Source organism: Schistocerca gregaria, chromosome 2 (genome assembly GCF_023897955.1).
Source record: "Schistocerca gregaria isolate iqSchGreg1 chromosome 2, iqSchGreg1.2, whole genome shotgun sequence".
Classification (NCBI taxonomy): Eukaryota; Metazoa; Arthropoda; class Insecta; order Orthoptera; family Acrididae; genus Schistocerca; species Schistocerca gregaria.
Genome location: NC_064921.1, coordinates 673085111 through 673105510, shown reverse-complemented (window position 1 = coordinate 673105510; position 20400 = coordinate 673085111). Strand labels below are relative to the sequence as shown.

Below are 20400 nucleotides of genomic sequence, written 5' to 3'. Positions count from 1 at the left end.
TGGACACTCAATGGAAGTCACTTCCTGAAATTAAAAGACAATGTCTGTGGGGGATTTCTAATTGCTTAAGTACAAGATTCAACAGAAAGAAATGTATTAAAGATATCAGTACTAATTCTGTGTGGTCAAAATGCACTGTACAAGAAATTGTAATGTAATGAAACATGTTCAGTATGGCCAAGTATGCTATTAAGATTATTAAGGACATTATTTTTTTGGATTGCGAACTGATAATCAACAGAATGTAAAAGTACTATGAAAAGAAAAGTTGCCACTCATCATATAGTGGAGATGGTGAGACACGTATAGGCAAAACAAACAGATTGTCACAAATTAGCTTTCAGTCAGTCTGGCCTTCATCAAAAATAGATGACACACACACACACACACACACACACACACACACACACACACACACACACACACACACACACACACACACTCGACTGCACATTAGAAAATAGTAACAAAGGAAAACAGTCACAAGCTAATATTGTGACAGTCTTTTTGTTGTGCCTTCCTGTGACTCAGCATCTCCATTGTTTGGTAATTAACAGATACACATATGTTTTTTGAACTAATGTGTATTATCTTCCCTTGATTCCTTATTTCACACATAATGGTGCTTGTCTGTGTAGGTTACAGAAATATGTGAAGAATAACAGGTTAGTTGAATCCTGCTGCACGGTCCTTGCAATTCTGCATGAATTAATGATAAACATGATTGCGTGTCACAGTACAACATGCTTAAAAACTGCTCGACCTCCACACAGAACTCCGTTCTGGCACATACTTATGGACTCGTTGTTTCGTTATATCTGCTGATGAACTACAGTTTTCAGGTAATGAAATGTATTTCACCTATCTATATGTGTGTGACATATGGAAGTTTTTGTCAGCCCGAGGAGTATGATGGTAAGGCAACTGCTCACAATTAATGGGAAATCTGGGTTCAAGTCCTGGTGCAGCTCAAATTCTCTCATGATGTTAAAGAGAGTACATCTAAATCTATTACAGTTAAGTTGAATTCCTGGAATAAATTCCCTGTTTCTTTTTTAAGATATAGCAAATACAATCCAAAGATAATCACTTCAGTAACAAATAGTATTAGTGCGATTTCAGTCTTCATCCAGTGTAGATATGTAGTACTAAGGAATGCAGACATCTCTAGGTAACAATATTCAATAAAGCTGGAACTTAACAGACAGAGATTTAGTGAGACTTTTTGCTATGCAAGTGACAGATTATTCTATTCCTATTTACAATACTCTCTTACACGTATTTTATTGTAATTTCTATGTTTCATGTAGAGATACAATAGTTATGGGGTGGAGAATTGTAGGACTCCCCTAGATATGTCAGGGATGTGCTACACATAGAAAGCAGCTACTTGGATAGTAGAGTACTTGTGGAGTGGACATGCTGGTTTCTTAGACTAGGTGATAGTTTGAGGCCCCCCGATGAATACCAGGTAGTCAGTATACAGAGAGCGAAATCAGACTGTGTGCAAAGTAAAGACACTTTGCTAAAATTTTAACAGTAAATTGCCAAAGCCCTTGTAACAAAGTTCCTGAATTTACTGCCCATCAGGAAAGTAATTGTGATCAAATTATTCTTGGAACTGAGAGCTGATTGTAACCCTAAGTAGAAAGCCCCAAAATATTTAACAAGACATTGAATCTATATAAAAAAAGACATTAGATGCCATTGGAGGGGGAATGTATACTTCAATTGTATAAAAAATTGTGTTTATAGGGGTCAAAATTCAGTCTGACTGCAAAATTATCTAGACGCAAGTAAACAGCCTAAGAGTATCAAGTTAATCTCTGGATGTATTTACTAGCAACCCGATTTGACCTTAACAGTTGTAGAATCATTCAAAGTGTGGAAATATCCAGATCATTCAATATCAGCTGGAGGCGACTTTAACCTGACTCATTGCAGGTGGTACAGACACTCTTGTGAAAGTCGTTCTGAAGACTTCTTCCGAAAACTATCTTGAGCAGCTAGTTTGACAACCCACAGGCAATGGAAATATTTTACACTTTACAACTACTGATAGGCCTAAACTTGTCAACAGTATCAGTAGAGAGACAGGGATTAGTGATGAAGATGTCATCATAGCAACTTCCAATCTCAATTTATAATGAGCATTGGCTGAGTGGCCATGGTTCAAGATCAGTTCCCAATAGTTTCAGTGTCTCATGGAGCCCATTTCATAACACACTGCCACTGTCGTCAGGGTAAAATGTAGTGTCACATGTATTATGTACAAGTACGTTATATTTTTCAATACTTCATAAACAATTTTTTAGAAGAATGTTATCGTCACATTGCATAAAAAGCTACAAACTGATAAATATGAGAACTATTAGATCAATCTAATCAAAATCATAAATCTAATCAAAATCAAGTATAATCAAAATCATAAAAGAATGTTGTATACATGGAAGAATCCTGGAGATACTAAAAGGTATCAGATAGATTATATAACGGTAAGACAGAGATTTAGGAACCAGGTTTTAAATTGTAGGACATTTCCAGGGGCAGATGGGGACTCTGACCACAATCTATTAGTTATGAACTGTAGATTCGAAACTGAAGAAATTGCAAAAAGGTGGGAATTTAAGGAGATGGTACCTGGATAAACTGACTAAACCAGAGGTTGTACAGAGTTTCAGGGAGAGCATAATGGAACAATTGACAGGAATGGGGGAAAGAAATACAGCAGAAGAAGAATGGGTAGCTCTGAAGGATGAAGTAGTGAAGGCAGCAGAGGATCAAGTAGGTAAAAATACGAGGGCTAGTAGAAATCCTTGGGTAACAGAAGAAATATTGAATTTAATTGATGAAAGGAGAAAATATAAAAATGCAGTAAATGAAGAAGGCAAAGAGGAATACAAACGTCTCAAAAATGAGATCGTCAGGAAGTGCAAAATGGCTAAGCAGGAATGGCTAGAGGACAAATGTAAGGATGTAGAGGCTTATCTCACTAGGGGTAAGATAGATACAGCCTACAGGAAAATTAAAGAGACCTTTGGAGAGAAGATAACCACTTGTATGAATATCAAGAGCACAGATGGAAACCTAGTTCTAAGCAAAGAGGGGAAAGCAGAAAGGTGGAAGGAGTATATAGAGGGTCTATACAAGGGCAATGTACTTGAGGACAATATTATGGAAATGGAAGAGGATGTAGATGAAGATGAAATGGGAGATATGATACTGCCTGAAGAGTTTGATAGAGCACTGAAAGACCTGAGTCGAAACATGGCTCCGGGAGTAGACAACATTCCATTAGAACTGCTGACAGCCTTGGGAGAGCCAGTCCTGACAAAACTGTACCATCTGGTGAGCAAGCTGTATGAGACAGGCGAAATTCCCTCAGATTTCAAGAAGAATATAATAATTCCAATCCCAAAGAATGCAGGGGTGTTGACAGATGTGAAAATTACCGAACTATCAGTTTAATAAGTCACAGCTGCAAAATACTAACGCGAATTATTTACAGACAAATGGAAAAACTGGTAGCAGCCGACCTCGGGGAAGATCAGTTTGGATTCCGTAGAAATGTTGGAACACGTGAGGCAATACTGACCTTATGACTTATCTTAGAAGAAAGATTACGGAAAGGCAAACCTACATTTCTAGCATTTGTAGACTTATAGAAAGCTTTTTACAATGTTGACTGGAAAACTCTCTTTCAAATTCTAAAGGTGGCAGGGGTAAAATACAGGGAGCGAAAGGCTATTTATAATTTGTACAGAAACCAGACAGCAGTTATAAGAGTCAAGGGGCATGAAAGGGAAGCAGTGGTTGGGAAGGGAGTGAGACAGGGTTGTAGCCTCTCCCCGATGTTATTCAATCTGTATATTGAGCAAGCAATAAAGGAAACAAAAGAAAAATTTGGAGTAGGTATTAAAATCCAGGGAGAAGAAATAAAAACTTTGAGGTTCGCCGGTGACATTGTAATTCTGTCAGAGATGGCAAAGGACTTGGAAGAGCAGTTGAACGGAATGGATAGTGTCTTGAAAGGAGGGTATAAGATGAAGATCAACAAAAGCAAAACGAGGATAATGGAATGTAGCCGAATTAAGTCGGGTGATGCTGAGGGAAGTAGATTAGGAAATGAGACACTTAAAGTAGTAAAGGAGTTTTGCTATTTGGGGAGCAAAATAACTGATAATGATCAAAGTAGAGAGGATATAAAATGTAGACAGGCAATGGCAAGGAAAGCGTTTCTGAAGAAGAGAAATTTGTTAACATCGAGTATAGATTTCAGTGTCAGGAAGTCATTTCTGAAAGTATTTGTATGGAGTGTAGCCATGTATGGAAGTGAAACATGGACGATAAATAGTTTGCACAAGAAGAGAATAGAAGCTTTCGAAATGTGGTGCTACAGAAAAAAGCTGAAGATTAGATGGATAGATCACGTAACTAATGAGGAAGTATTGAATAGGATTGGGGAGAAGAGAAGTTTGTGGCACAACTTGACTAGAAGAAGGGATCGGTTGGTAGGACATGTCCTGAGGCGTCAAGGGATCACAAATTTAGCATTGGAGGGCAGTGTGGAAGGTAAAAATCGTAGAGGGAGACCAAGAGATGAATACACTAAGCAGATTCAGAAGGATGTAGGTTGCAGTAGGTACTGGAGATATAGGAGCTTGCACAGGATAGATTAGCATGGAGAGCTGCATCAAACCAGTCTCAGGACTGAAGATCACAACAACAACAACAACAACAACAACAACAACGTCTCCTACATGCAAACTAATGAGTAGAATATTAATACTATAAAGAACACCTATCAAGTATGGGAACATTCTAGGGCTTCAGTATAACATTTTATTCTAAAATTTCCATTATGTTTTTCAGCCATGCATCTAGCATACGCTCATTGTAGCCTATGCAGGAGGTATAAAACTGTGGCCTCAGAAGAGACTTGCTATTTCTGGTAATCTGCTGACAAAACCAGGAAAATGTTCACCATGGTCAGCCAGTAGGAAGTGTGGGAGAGACATAAAACGTTGGTTACTGACTGCTTCTTGGAGTGCATGGCTCAGGCTGTTCGCCGTAATGTGTTTTAGCCCTCCTATAGGGTGTGTGGCTTAGGTTCTCTGTCTCTGGTTTCGCTCTTCTTGACCAGCCATCACATAATTCAGACATGAAATGTCCTAAATCTTCCTATTCCTTTGCGTACTATTATCAGTGATCACCCTGGCTGGCAGGCAGCCTCACAGTCCATCCCAGGTGGGCCCACATAAATTCCGAGGTTTCAAAATTTAGTTTATTTAACTCTTTCACCTCAAACTCTCTTTAGACATCCAAGTCCTTTACCACCCTGATAAGGTATACCTGTGCAATATAAGTGAACAAAATGAAAAAATTGAAGGAATATTGGATAAAAATTATTTGCGTTTGTAAAAGACATAGATGAAAATGAAGAAGCTTTACTCTAATCCGATAGTAAACCCTATATTCCGCAGATCACTAGCTCTATCGAAACTATGCAAAACAAATCCATTTACAGACTCCATACATATAATTTGCTTATGTTTGTTACTGCATTCTGGCTTTCGCAAATTACAGTGCCTTACATTTAATGACAATTAATACATTACTGCAGTTTTTTCATCCACAATGCTGGGAGAGATGGAGATGCTAGCTGCTAAATATCTTATTATGGAACGTTAAAACCATATATTTTCTTTTATTATAATTTTTATCTCCAACCAGCTGTATTTATTGCCTGTTGTGGTGTTTCCATACCTTACAGTGCTAGACTCGCACTTGTAAAACACAATGTATGACAAAATAAGTGACGCGTCAAGATGGGGAGGAGGAAACAAAACGAAAGTTCATGGATGTGATGTTATTTTACTAATTACAAAATCGAATCAAAATTACAAAGAACTTTTCAGTATGAACTCGCTAACCAGTATGACATTTGATCCCCTCTAGCACGAAAACATGCACTAATTCGGTAGGGAATTGTGTTATAAGGCCACAGTATCCTCTCCTGAGGCAAGCTGGCTCACAATTATTGTAAATGGTCCTTGATGTCCTGGATGTTGGCACTGGGAGAGAATTTATGTCTGAGTTGGTCCCATACGTATTCTATCAGGGATGTTGCTGGCCACGAGAGCACCTCAATATCGTGCAGAAAGATCAGAGAGATACACACCATGTGTGGACGAGTAATGCCCTGTTGAAAAATAGCAAGATGATAGCATTATATAACACTTACATTGCAGGAGTTCCGTGATGTACTGTTGTGCCATCGAAGTTTGTTCAATCACTACCAGACTTGCCTGTAGTCATATCCAATGGTTCCCCACACCATGACACTAGGAGTAGCACCACTTTTCCACTCCAAAGCATTGGAAGAATGGAATTTCTCTCTAGGTCCACGTCATCACCATATTCTCCAACGGCCGAGGGTTGAGTGGGGGATGGTGTGTGGGGTGTAAACCACGATTCATCATGCAATACAATGTGATGATATTCTTCAGCAGTCCATCCATCCCAGTCATGGCACCGCTCCAAATACAGCCAATTATGCTGTGATGTTAATGACAAACTACACATGGGATGGTAATTCCTTAGTACTGCTGCATATAGTCTCTATCACATCACACAAATCTCGATACATCACAATTTGACCAGCCAGCCAAATGGAATCTCCGAATAAGCTTCCTTCCCAACTGTCTCAGGTGCTAAAAATGATGTCTCACATTCGTGGCATCTCCGTGACCTTCACTGTCTTCACTCAACATCAGATGCTGCTGATGCCATTATACCCTATCAGGCCCAGTAACAACACTAATGCACTCCAGTAGCCATTTTAACTGTTACAGAGTATTGCAACTCCAAGCAGTCACACACTTGGCAATGGCATGTATATCAACATCCAACCCTGTTTTATGGGTGCTTCAATTTTTTGTCAGGAAGTGTACATCAGTTACCAATGTGCCTAAACATAATGCCTTTTGTGCTTTAAAATCAACTGCAAATACTCAAAAACATTAAATAAAGCTGAAAGTTCCTGGTAGATTAAAACTGTGTGCCAGACTGAGTCTCGAATTCGGAACCTTTGCTTTTCGCGGGCAAGCACTCTACCAACTGAGCTACCCAAGCACAACTCTCGACCTGTCCTCACAATCTTACTTCCGCCAGTACCTCATCTCCTACCGTCCAAACTTCACAGAAGTTCCAGTAGTGCTAGTCCTGCACGTTTCACAGGAGAACTTCTGTGAAGTTTGGAAGGTAGGGGATGAGGTACTGGTGGAATTAAGATTATAAGGACGGGTTGTCAGTCATACTTGGTAGTTCAGTTGGTAGAGCACTTGCCCGCGTAAGGCAACGGTCCCGAGTTTGAGTCTCGGTCCGGCACAAAGTTTTAAACTGCCAGGAAGTTTCAAATCAGCGCACACTCCGCTGCAGAGTGAAAATTTCATAAAAGTAGTAATAAAAGAGTACAAGTAGTTTTTATTCTACATAGCAAAAAATTGCTCTTTGTTACAACTGAAGTTACTACATCAACATCAGTATAAATATTTACATCCATACTTTGCAAACCACTGTTAAGGGCACAGCTGAGAGTACTTATCATTGTATCAATTAGTAAAGCTTGTTCCTATTTTATTCACGTGTGGAATGTGGGAAGAATGAGTGTGCATTCTAATTATCTTCTTGATCCCACTTATATTACTGTTAGACATTGTCTCAAAACACATCTGATGCACATTCTACTGATCAAAGCTGTATGATTGATTTCCAGTATTAATTGATGAAGCAATTATTCTTGCCTTGAGAACTAAGTAATATGTGTTTCATATCATACAATTGGTTTCGGAAACAGATGCATCATCAGTGGCTACCAAATAATTAAAAAAAAACATTAATGTGTGTAGGTCAGACCAGTCAGTCATGAGAATCAAACCCATGCCAAACAATACATGTGAGCTTTGAGTCCGCAGCTCGTGGTCATGCGGTAGCGTTCTCGCTTCCCGCGCCCGGGTTCCCAGGTTCGATTCCCGGCGGGGTCATGATGACTGGGTGTTGTGTGATATCCTTACGTTAGTTAGGTTTAAGTAGTTCTAAGTTCTGGGGGACTGATGACCACAGATGTTAAGTCCCATAGTGCTCAGAGCCATCTGAACCATTTTTTGAGCTTATGAACAGCAACTGGACAGCAGCTGACGAGGAATTGACTAGTGCAGTATGCTGGCAAGCCAGCTGATTGTAGTGACACAAGCGACTAACGTACGAGCACATTCATATCACTTCCTTGCAGGCTGTACTATTCAGTTCTTTATGGCTGTCAAGGCACCTGCCCTGGTTGCTCTTACTAGGCTCACATGCATTGTTAGGTGTGGGTTTGATCATCTTGACTGCCTGGCTCGATCAATGCAGGTTCGTAAGATTTTAGTTATTTTGTAGCACTTGATAATGGAGCTTTTAATTTTTGAAACAGTCTGTGCAATGGGAAAGACAAATTACTTAGTTCTCAAGACAAGTGATATCTGCTGCACCGACTAACACTGGAAGTCAACTATACAGCTGTTATCAACATCAACATTACAAGTCGCACCAGATGAGTTTCAAGACAATGTGTAATTGTAACATAAGTGTTGACATCAGAACCCAGACAGCAATCAAATACTAAATTCGTCAAATAAACAAAGGTCAGAAGATTCCAAAATCAGATAAATCATTTCATTATTGGAGAAATAATAAGGTAAATAGGAAAGGTAAATGACAAAAACCATAAAAGATTTCTTCTTCTTGCCTTAAATGGAAAAACATTACAGTAAACACTGATACAGTGGTTCTACTCACTTTCGGTTTGCACAACATCATATAGTTTTCCCCATCAGAGCCAACCAGAGTAATACACCTTGGTTTTTGCATCGACTGTAGAATTGTCACTTTCTCAAGAAGGTGGGAAATATGAACACCAGCTCTAAAACAATATAGAAAAGCAAATGATAACAATGTAATTTTCTATTAACTAGGAGGTTATCTTGTATTTTAAGTTTTTATAAATATAAAATCATTTATATGTATTCATCAACCTGCTGACACTGAAAAACTATATGGTTTTCTGTGTCTAGTTACATATTTGGTATAGTTGAACCAGCAAAATTAGCTTGTTACGATTATTTACATCTCTTCTCTTTCTTACGTTAATGCAAATTTACTTGTAAACAGTGTCTTTCAATGCAATGACTCACTTTGTGAATTCTGATCTCACTTCAAAAGAGGTATTGCATTCATACAGATACAAGCATTGTAAATACTCATGAAACCAAACACTTTCGATATTGTTCTAGAATAAGCCACATTGTGAGAGAGTAACATTAATGTTATTCTCTCAGATTATGGTTTATTCTAGAAAAATATAGAAAGGATGTTTTGAGATATGGCATGAGTATAGCTGTGTTACTGATGTGACTGATAAACAGCCCTTGACACTATTACCACCAAGAGTGACACAGTCTTACAAGAACACTCTTATTTTTAACCTATTTCTATGGTGTAGCATGACATCAAACTTTATATCTGACAGGAGCACATTAAGTCAAAATAGAAATAGAGTAATAAAAACGATTATAGAAAAAAATAAAATAATGAAGTAATTTAAAGAATTTATATAAGGTGCAGACTCCTGTTATGAAAAGGCAAGTACTTTTTTCTTGTTTTCAATTATGTCTAGTAATCCTACTTTCAGGTTTGATACAAAGTAAGTGGTCATGTTACGAACATTACACTGTTCAGCAAAATTTATCAATGTGCTCTGGCTTCAGACGAAACACTGAATATTCACTGCAGGACCATGTACCAATAGAAAAAATTTCTAGTCAATCAATTTTATAAATTAGAGTGATGACCTAAATGAGATCAACAGGTTGATGGGGGATGGAATGTTGATTCATCTCATTATCAGTAATGACCTTTGTACTGTACCTTTGGTGTTCATACTCAGGCTATTAACATTCTTTGAGTTATGTTACCAGCTAACTGGTATTAGATTAGATTCAAATTTTGTTCCATAGATCCAAAAAATAAGATGATTCATGTCAAAGTATAAAATAAAAACATAAAACATTTGAATATAATACTTACTATCCTGATCATTTGTCAGGAGATTGTCAAAATAGGTGAATACAATGTGCTAAACTGGAACAGCTAATTTTTACATGATTAACATGCTGTCAGAATGAAACATTGTTATGCACTTTTAATAAATTTATCGTACACAAAATATCTGATCTTGACTGTTGTGACCAAGTGCTGTCAAAATTGACAACCAACAGATATTTTTACTTAAGCCAGCTTAGCAGCCTCTGTTAAGATATTCATCTATGGAGAAGAAGGAGTTGCCTGTCAAAAAGTCTTTGAAACTCTGTTTAAACTGTGCTTTATCTGAAACCAAGTTTTTAATGGTTCCTGGCAATTTATTGACAATGTGTGTTCCTGAATATTGAACGCCTTTTTGGACCAAGGTAAGTGATTTCAGGTCTTTATGTAGATTGTTGTTATTCCTAGTACTGATACTATGTATTGAGCTATTGGTTGAAAATAAGAATTACTTGCAACAAATTTCATAAGGAATAAATATACTGGTTAGAATACTAAGCTCCTTGAACAGGTTTCTACACGATGTTCCTGAATTTACACCACAAATGGTTCTTAAAACATACTTTTGCACACTAAAAACGTTTTCTCAGTTTAACGAGTTGCCCCGGAATATGATCCCATACGACATAATAAAATGAAAGTAAGCAAAGTATACAAGTTTTTTATATTTATATCTCCTACATCTGACATCATTCTCACTGCAAATACAGACTTGTTTAGGCACTTAAGAAATTCTGTGGTATGCCCTTCCCAACTGAATTTATTAACGAGTTGTAATCCCTAAAATTTAACACGGTCAACCTCTTCAATCTGCATGCCTTGGAAGGTTCTTACAGGTCCTGAACTGCATATAGTGGGTCTTCTCAAAGTTTAAGGGCAATGAATTAGCTTTAAACCACTTATTAATATAAGTGAAAATTTGATTGGCAGCTATTTCTAAATCTGTACATGACTTACTACTTATTGCAATGTTTGTATCACCTGCAAACAAAACAAACTTAGCATCTGGCAATGTAACAGGTGAGAGGTCATTAATGTACAAAAGAAAAGCCAATGGACCCATGATAAAACCTTGAGGAACACCACATGTAATTAATTCTCCAGTCAGGTATTTTGCAATGACACCCTTTGTTTCCTGTTAGATAGATAAGACACAAACCACTTCACATTATTTCCAGCGACACAATAATATTCTAATTCACGTAAGAGAATGCTGTGGTTAACACAGTCAAAGTCTTTTGATAGGTCACAGAAAATGCCAGTAGCCCGTAATTCATTATCTAATGAATTAAGTACATTCTCACTGTAAGTGCAAATAGCTTTCTCTACATCAGAACCCTTAAGACATCCAAACTGTGACTTGGACAATATATTATTTGCAGCCAGATCCTTAAGGAGATGCTTGAACAGAACCTTTTCAAATACTTTTGAGAAAGCTGGCAAAAGTGAAATTGGTCAATAGTGATCATTGTCATCATCTCTATTTGTCACAGAGGCTACAAGAAAACTGTGAAATATGCAGTATCTTATTTGACAATACTACAGCCAATTAATAATGTAACTAATACCTGTATTGTATGGATGTAACAGAAACTGAGTGATCATTATAATCATCACCATTTATCACAGAGGTGACAAGAAAACAGAGTGAAACATTTGGCAATACTGTAGTCAAACAATGTCAACAATAACATCACATATCAATCATAGTTTGAGAGTGCTAAGTGATCAGTCAGCATTTAAAAAGAGCAGATGCTGTGAAACAGACTCTGGAAACACTGGGAACTCCATGGCTGAGCCAGTGTCAGAAATGGTTCAGACCAGGAAAAACAACTGACAGTGCTTTCCATTTGGAACTTTGTACGTAGATAGGTCCCCTCAAAATACGTAACTGTCATACTGATCGACATCAATGCCTTCAGTAACATCTGGTGGTCTGCAGTGTTTATGTGGGTGAAAGAACTCCCAATATGAACAACACAATAAAAAAATACTCCACAGACTATTTTGAATGCTTAGTTGTAGAATGGTCAACAAGAACTGCAAAATTATGAAGCAATCACAAAAGGATGCATAAAATCATCAATATCTGAGGAAATTTTCTAAGATCTGGTAGTTAAACTCTTTCTTGGAATTAGGAAAGGGAACAGTGAAACTGAAAGATCTTTGTGTACACAGATAACATTCTAATGATGGTTTCAAAGTATTACAGTGCTGCAGTGGACAAGAAAGTCTGTGGTTTACTGGAACACATGGGAAGATTGTGTTCATACTGTAAACTCATCATTGCTACACAAACCCACGTAGTAGCTTCTGAGAAACACGACTGTCAGGCTGCTCTGGGTGCCCAAAAATGCCTATCAGCTAGCCCATGATAAGGTGATTCAGGCTACCTGCCAGGTAGGCCACTGCATAAGCCTTTTACCCACCCCTGATGGATGGTCCTGGCTGAGATATGAAGTCATGTAGGCTACAGCCCAGCTCACTGATTGTCCGTACATCAACTGTTTGCCCTGTGGATGCCCAACTCAAGGTGAAATAACCTGAGATAGAAATGAAAAAATAATAATAAAAAAATACACCACTTTCAGTTGCCTGGGAATATACGTTAATGAAAAATTAATTATACTGAACATATTAACACAATGTCACGTAAGAACCAGGACTCTAGTATAAAAACCAGCCATAGTTGGCTCTGCAACATACAAATTATCCATGTAAGCAGTCTCCAACTACTAAAGCTCTACCTTTACTACAGTCACTGGTTTTGTGACCTCTGCCTGCAAGGAGGGGAAGAGGGGAAGGGGGGGGGGGGGAAGGGAGGGGGATGACTCTGCTACTGATATAGTAAAAGGCAGTGCATTTCCAGGTGCCGAGGGCTGTACATATAGGCTCACTGGTGTGTTTAGAACCATGCCAGTAGGCTCACTATTTATCATTCCAGGAGCCTATTTAACTGATACAACTACTTAAAAAACCAGCCCACACAGTACTGCTCCTCTAACCAAGGCAAAAATTACAGCCACCTGTACGACTAGCAGAGTTGAATTGCGAAACTGGATAGTGGTTGAACAGCAGGAGGAGAGGGATTACAGTTGTAAATGATAAGGTCTGAAGGGTCTATAGCTGTAAACCTTCAGAAAGGGCTGTCAGTAATAACATGGTGAATATATGGAGTGCAGGGTGTGAAGGCACCCTGTCTCAGGAAATTATAAAAATTGCAAGCATTATTTAGCTTAAAAATTCGGTTTTCACAGTATTACCATCTGAATTTGCTACAGTACTTAGGCCTACTTTTACAAAACTTACTTACTTATTATGATCATTTTTCAATTTCCTTCTTACTACAGATTGACATGATAAGTAAATTCATAACTAATGGTATTTGGAACATCAACAGAAGCTTCTACATTATTCCCCCCAACCCCCTCGACCCTCCAGATATTATCTGCACTAGAATGAGATTTTCACTCTGCAGCGGAGTGTGCGCTGATATGAAACTTCCTGGCAGATTAAAACTGAGTGCCCGACCGAGACTCGAACTCAGGACCTTTGCCTTTCGCGGGCCAGTGCTCTACCATCTGAGCTACCAAAGCACGACTCATGCCCGGTACTCACAGCTTCACATCAGCGCACACTCTGCTACAGAGTGAAAATCTCATTCTGGAAACATCCCCCAGGCTGTGGCTAAGCCATGTCTCCGCAACATCCTTTCTTTCAGAAGTGCTACTTCTGCAAGGTTCGCAGGAGAGCTTCTGTAAAGTTTGGAAGGTAGGAGACGGATACTGGCAGAAGTGAAGCTGTGAGTACCGGGCGTGAGTCGTGCTTCGGTAGCTCAGATGGTAGAGCACTTGCCCGCCAAAGGCAAAGGTCCCGAGTTCGAGTCTCGGTGGGGCACACAGTTTTAATCTGCCAGGAAGTTTCATATCAGCGCACACTCCACAGCAGAGTGAAAATCTCATTCTGGAAACATCCCCCAGGCTGTGGCTAAGCCATGTCTACGCAATATCCTTTCTTTCAGGAGTGCTAGTTCTGCAAGGTTCACAGGAGAGCTTCTGTAAAGTTTGGAAGGTAGGAGACGGATACTGGCAGAAGTGAAGCTGTGAGTACCGGGTGTGAGTCGTGCTTCGGTAGCTCAGATGGTAGAGCACTTGCCCGCGAAAGGCAAAGGTCCCGAGTTCGAGTCTCGGTCGGGCACACAGTTTTAATCTGCCAGGAAGTTTCATTATCTGTACTGTTTAAGGTCACACTATCATTTGTGTATCTGACTGCCAAAGGAACAAACAGACATGTAAAATCTAATTCCTCGTATTTTTTGACAAAACAACTAAATAAACCTTAGCAGCTAACACTGTACACATAGTGTTTTTGAATTCTAACAAAACGAACAAACTCACTGACTACAGATAATTTCACAAAATTACCAAAAAACTTCCCTGACCTATAATAATTTACACCAGGTACAATTAAAAAGACTTAAAGGTGACAGTCATTACTATAATAGAGCCAGCATGGCGTGTACCATTACATATGAATTAATAGGTGAACCGTACATCTTTTGATGTCACCTGGTTAGAAAAACAGCCAACAGCTTACCAACGAATACTTTGAGCCATGGGTTATCACATGGTTTACAATAAGTTTTATTGCTACCTTTTCAGCTGACATGTGCAGAGCAAAAAACTGTCATTGTCACACAGCAAAATCTACCTTAGCAAGGCGATGACATCATTCGTAGGCAGATTTACTACCTACTCAGTAAGGTAATCATTACAATCTATAAAATATTTTAACAATAAATGATTGGTAAGACATAAACATTACCTTTTCGATTTCTTTAAAAAAATTTTTTAGTAATTTCCTGTAACATCATAATTCAGGTGATAAAATCATAACAATTATGGACAAACTGTAATAGTTGTCAGTCATGAGGGTGTAACTTTCTTCCTAGACAATATGGAAAGCTTGGGAATGCATTGCATCTACAGCAGTCAGGGCTATCTGCCCTTTCAACAGTGACTGACACTTTACACAATCTCAATGGTGTAATTTGTATCATCTTTTTGTAGTAACAAACTGAGTGCCTCACTTTACCAGCTGGCAGGGTATATGAATAAAACAAATCTGGTCACCTTAAACAAAACAAAGTATTTCTGATTTTTGGCAAAGCATTAATATCCTTTTTACACAATGATGTCCAAAATTGACACAAATCAGCACCTGCTATTCCTCTTCTTCATCATACTTACAGGCTACTGAATAGTTGGGCATGAGAGTCTATAACACTTTTTCTAGTCTTTTTTAATTACATGGTTTTCGGTTTGTGTGATGATTTACAATCTTTGGCTGGTAGATAATGACCATTGGTTTTAATGTGGTTATGACATTTGCTGAATCTACATTGATCTTAACATATCTCCTGAATTGTTTGGGTGTGCCAGTCATTAGATGAAAGCATTAGTGAAATATGTGTTGTGTAAGTGACTGACTAATTTCACAGAAAACATAGAGGGATGAATGAATAGTTCTTATATGGTCCTTATATTCTACATGAATTCCTTTCACTGGTGGTTAATAGAAGCTATAGGGTTTCAGGTGTAAAAATCACAAGACTTGGTCCACAGCAGGATCACTAATTACATCAAATGAGAGGAAAGAATGAGACGCAGATAGGCATAACAAAGAGACTGTCACAAATAGGCTTTCAGCCAGAAAAGCCTTCATCAAAAACAGACGGCACACACACACACACACACACACACACACACACACACACACACACACACACACACACAGAGTCTATAACACTTTTTCTGGTTTCTTTTAATTACATGGTTTTAAGTTTATGCGATCATGTACACTCCTTTGTTGGCAGATAATGACACCGGTGGGTGATAGCGTCTATTTCTGATGAGGGCCTTATTGACATTAAGCTTATTTGTGACAGTCTTTTTGTTGTGCCTATCTGTGATTCAGCATCTCCACTATATGGAGAGTGGCAACTTTCCTTTTTATAATACTGTCACACTCCATCCTGAATTTTCCATTGTTTGAGAGGAAAGACTGCATACTTAATGAATTGCCCAACCAAATCATACTGCTTTCAGATTACTTTTGGAGAGTTAAGAAGTCAACGGGAACAAAGTGATATAATTTGGCAGCAATAAGTTTAGAATTATCATCACATGATGTGCTATTGTCAAGGTCATACAGGTTCTCTCACAGGGGTGTGACAAATTATAATCCTGTAATACTTGCTGCATTTTATTGATATTTTTAATGCATAACTTCAAAACAATATTAGAAAATATACTTTGGATGCAGTTACATACTCTGGAAATGGGTTGTGTTCCTTTGAACCATTTGAAGGGAGAACAAAACTCAAATACTTCTGTGTAGGGACTATGATTCTGCTGAAATTTGGTGATCTGAGAAGCTGGTTGAGCTGTGGTACGAGTTCTGTTACTGTAGTCGTTGATGCCTGCAGGAGTAAAAACATGGCCACATCACAAATACTAGAAATTAAACATTTTAAATAACAATACATAATATTTACATTAAACATTTTTAACTAACAATAGAAAATATTTACATATCTTTTATATGTTTTGTCAAAAGAGATAAACAGTTCTCCACAGTCAAAATGGAAAATACTATACAAGAACAAGAATAGACTGTCACGTGTGTCAGATAGTATTTTACATTTTCATTGGATGGGTGAAAACCTGAATGCTCTTTTATTACACTTTTGTCAAAATACTCTGATGTTTAATATAGAATTAGTCTTTTCAATACAAATGCCAGAGAAGTGAAAGTGGACAAAAGTTTTCTGATACTATTGGCTCTTAAAAGGGGTGCTACATTAGTTTTGTGCCATATCTTAGGAACTGCAATTCTGAAATAAAGGTATTCATTAGATTTAATATCTACTGTTTTGTAACAGGTACAAACATTTCAGTTTCTTTTGTTTGTAGTTTGTCTAGGTTTGCAGCTTTATTGTTCTTCACACACTTGAATACTATATCCCGTATATGATACTGGAAAGTTAATTTAATTTGTACATGACCATACAAAAATGCAATGATAACACAGAAACAATATGGCTTCAACAACTGTCAGTGTAGTAGCATACAATTCTGTAAGCTGATGTTGGTAGCAACCTTAAACAAGTGAGTATCAGTACAAAGTTGCACACCATCGACCAACTTCTATTGAAACAGCTCCTCTAATCAGCCATTGTGAATGATTAATAGAACTGGAGCATCAATGGGGCAACTGGCTGAGGATGGAGAATTAACTTAACATAGCATTTTCAATGGTACAGACATTAACCTGAAGCAATTTAAGAAAATCAAGGAAAATCTAAGCCTGTGTGCCTTGATGCAGAACTTAATTCTACTCTACTCAAATGTAAATCTAATATCTTAAGTTAATGTGCCATCTTGCTTCACCTTTTAAGAAGAGAAAAAATTACAAGGCTCATTCCATGAAACGTGTCACCATTGCTCTGCTAAAGTTCTCTAACAATTGATTACTTTAGGAAAAGTAATGGATAATTTGAATAGTAACAAATAATTGATGGAAAAAAGTATTTGTAACATAAATTAGCAGGTTAACTGTACTATTGCATTCCTTTCTTAAGCAGAACAACATTTGGTAATACTAATCAGTTCTAAAAACACACCAAATAACCTGCTCTAATGGACCTCAAACTGAGTAAAGATGTTAATAGTCTTCCTGAATTTGGTTCAAAAGTTTAGAAACAATTTTTTCTACAAAGCCAATGCCATTTATTAGGAGGACCATTTTAGTATTTTAGACCACCATACATCTGCGGTGTGCTCTTTTTTCAAATTTTCAGTTTCTTTAAAGCATCTTCTTCCACTCTAATCTTCCTGATTTTCCATTGTGCCCACTGTTCCAGTAATCTACTTCAACTTTTCCTTCTTTACATTCCCTGACCCATATTAATTTCAGTTTACTTAAGTAATATGTTACAACACAGTAATTCAAATCTGACAAATTATTTACACATGTCATCTCAGTCAATTCTATATGTGCATTTTCTAGCTTAGGTGTATTTTTCACTGTGCAATACACCTATGATTAAATAACTGCTTAAATTCCTAAAGAACACTGAAAAATTACTTGGGCATGTATCACTCCTGTTTCTTCAAATTATTGTTCCTTTAACCACAATTCAGCATCTTCAAATATCTACGCCATTTAAACTTTTGAAAAAAGCAAATCTGAGTTACACCAGATAAAAATATAATATACAGATTTTCATCTTTCCGTCTGTTCAAACTAATTATTACAATTAATAAGCAACTATATCCCTGAAAGGTACTTTAACTAAACATTGAAACACAGATTAGTTTAACTTATATACACAAATTTTGAAACTTACATCAGAAACAGGTTTGTTTGTGAGGTCAATAAGCATATCTGTTAGTGCAATGTAGTCACTGACGAGTTTTGAGAGACCAGCGTGGATGACGCTCTCATCATGCAGGATTTCATGACACCGTTTGGCTCGAACATTGTAATTAGACTGTAAAAAAAAGTATCAATATAGTACAAAAATTAAAGAGGATCTTAACTAATAATGTTTATAGTTCAAAATTGTGATATTTACAACTAGAATGAATTTTCACTCTGGAGCAGAATGTGTCCGAATTTGAAACCTCTGACAAATTAAAACTGCATGCCGGACTGGCACTTGAACCTGGGACCTTTGCCTTTTGTGATTGAGCTATTGAAGTACAACTCATGACCCACCCGCATAGATTCCAGGTTTGAGTCCCAGTTTCATAAGTCGTTTTAATCTGCCAGGAAGTTTGAGTCAGCACACACTCCACTGCAGAGTGAAAATTCATTCCGGAAACCACTCCCTAGATTCTGTGGTTAAGCTATTTCTCCTTTCTTTCAGTGTGTTAGTCCCACGGTGGGAGAACGTCTGTAAATTCTGGAAGACAGAAGGGTTAATGGTGGAATTGAAGTTGTCAGGACGGGTTCTAAATTGTACTTGGACAGCTCATTCGGTAGTACACTTGCCTGTGAAACAAAGTTCCCGTTTTTGAATGCTATTACAACAAAGTATTAATCTGCCAGGGTTTTTCAAATCATTACAGAAAAGTACTGTAACTCTTATGGCAAGTGTGTGTCATAGCCACTACATAATGTATAAAATACATTATATACATACATAACATACGTGTATAAAATACCATGAAGAAAATGGTTTATTGACACACAGTTCATACAGATTTAGAAAACATCATTCTTGTGAAACACAACTAGCTCTTTACTCACACAAAGTGTTGAGTGGTGTCAACAAGAGATTTCAAATTGTAGTAACTGATGGCAAGTCATAGAGTAAAACAGAAGTGATTTCTGGTGTTCCCCAAAATAGTTTTATAGGCCCTTTGCTGTTCCTTATCTACATAAACAATTTAGGAGACAATCTGAGAAGCCGTCTTAGGTTGTTTGCAAATGATGCTGTTGTTTATCGACTAGTAAAGTCATCGGAAGATCAAAATAAATTGAAAAACGATTTAGAAAAGATGGAAGTATTGTGTGAAAATTGGCAATTGACCCTAAATAACGAAAAGTGAGAGGTCATTCACGTAAGTTCTAAAACGAATCAGTCAAATCTAAAGGCTGTACATTCAACTATATACCTAGGAATTAAATTACAAACAACTTAAATTGGAAGATACACATAGAAAATGTTGTGGGGAAGGCTAATCAAAGATTGTGTTTTATTGGCAGGAAACTTAGGAAATGTAACAGGTCTACTAAGGAGACTGCCTACACTACACTTGTATGTCCTCTTTAGAATACTGCTGCATGGTGTGGGATCCTTACCAGATAGGATTGTGGAGTACATCGTAAACGTTCAAAGAAGGGCAGCACATTTTAAATTATCGTGAACTAGGGGAGAGAGTGTTACTGAAATGATACAGGATTTGGGATGGACTTCATTAAAACAAAGCATTTTTGATTGTGGAGGAATTTTCTCACAAAATTCCAATCAGCAATTTTCTCCTCCAAATGCGAAAATATTTTCTTGACACTGACCTACATAAGGAGAACTGATTACCATGATAAAATAAGGGAAATCAGAGTTCGTATGGAAAAATAAAGGTGTTTGTTTTTTCTGTGTGCTATATGAGATTGGAATATTAGAGAAATGTGAAGGTGGTTCGGTGAACACTCTGCCAGACACTTAAATGTGATTTGCAGAGTATTGATGTA

The 20400-nt window shown here is 37.6% G+C and overlaps 1 protein-coding gene across 2 annotated transcripts in view; it reads right to left on the bottom strand.

The window, feature by feature from the left end:
• Positions 1–20400, bottom strand: part of LOC126334727 (serine/threonine-protein kinase ATR-like) — a 402997-nt gene that overhangs the window by 51833 nt on the left and 330764 nt on the right. For both annotated transcript variants that reach the window (XM_049997265.1, XM_049997266.1), the window contains exons 35-37: positions 18551–18694; positions 16473–16621; positions 8839–8962 (exon numbers count right to left, since the gene is read on the bottom strand). In XM_049997265.1, coding sequence (XP_049853222.1) covers positions 8839–8962; positions 16473–16621; positions 18551–18694 — 417 coding nt within the window. The remainder of the gene's footprint in view (positions 1–8838; positions 8963–16472; positions 16622–18550; positions 18695–20400) is intronic.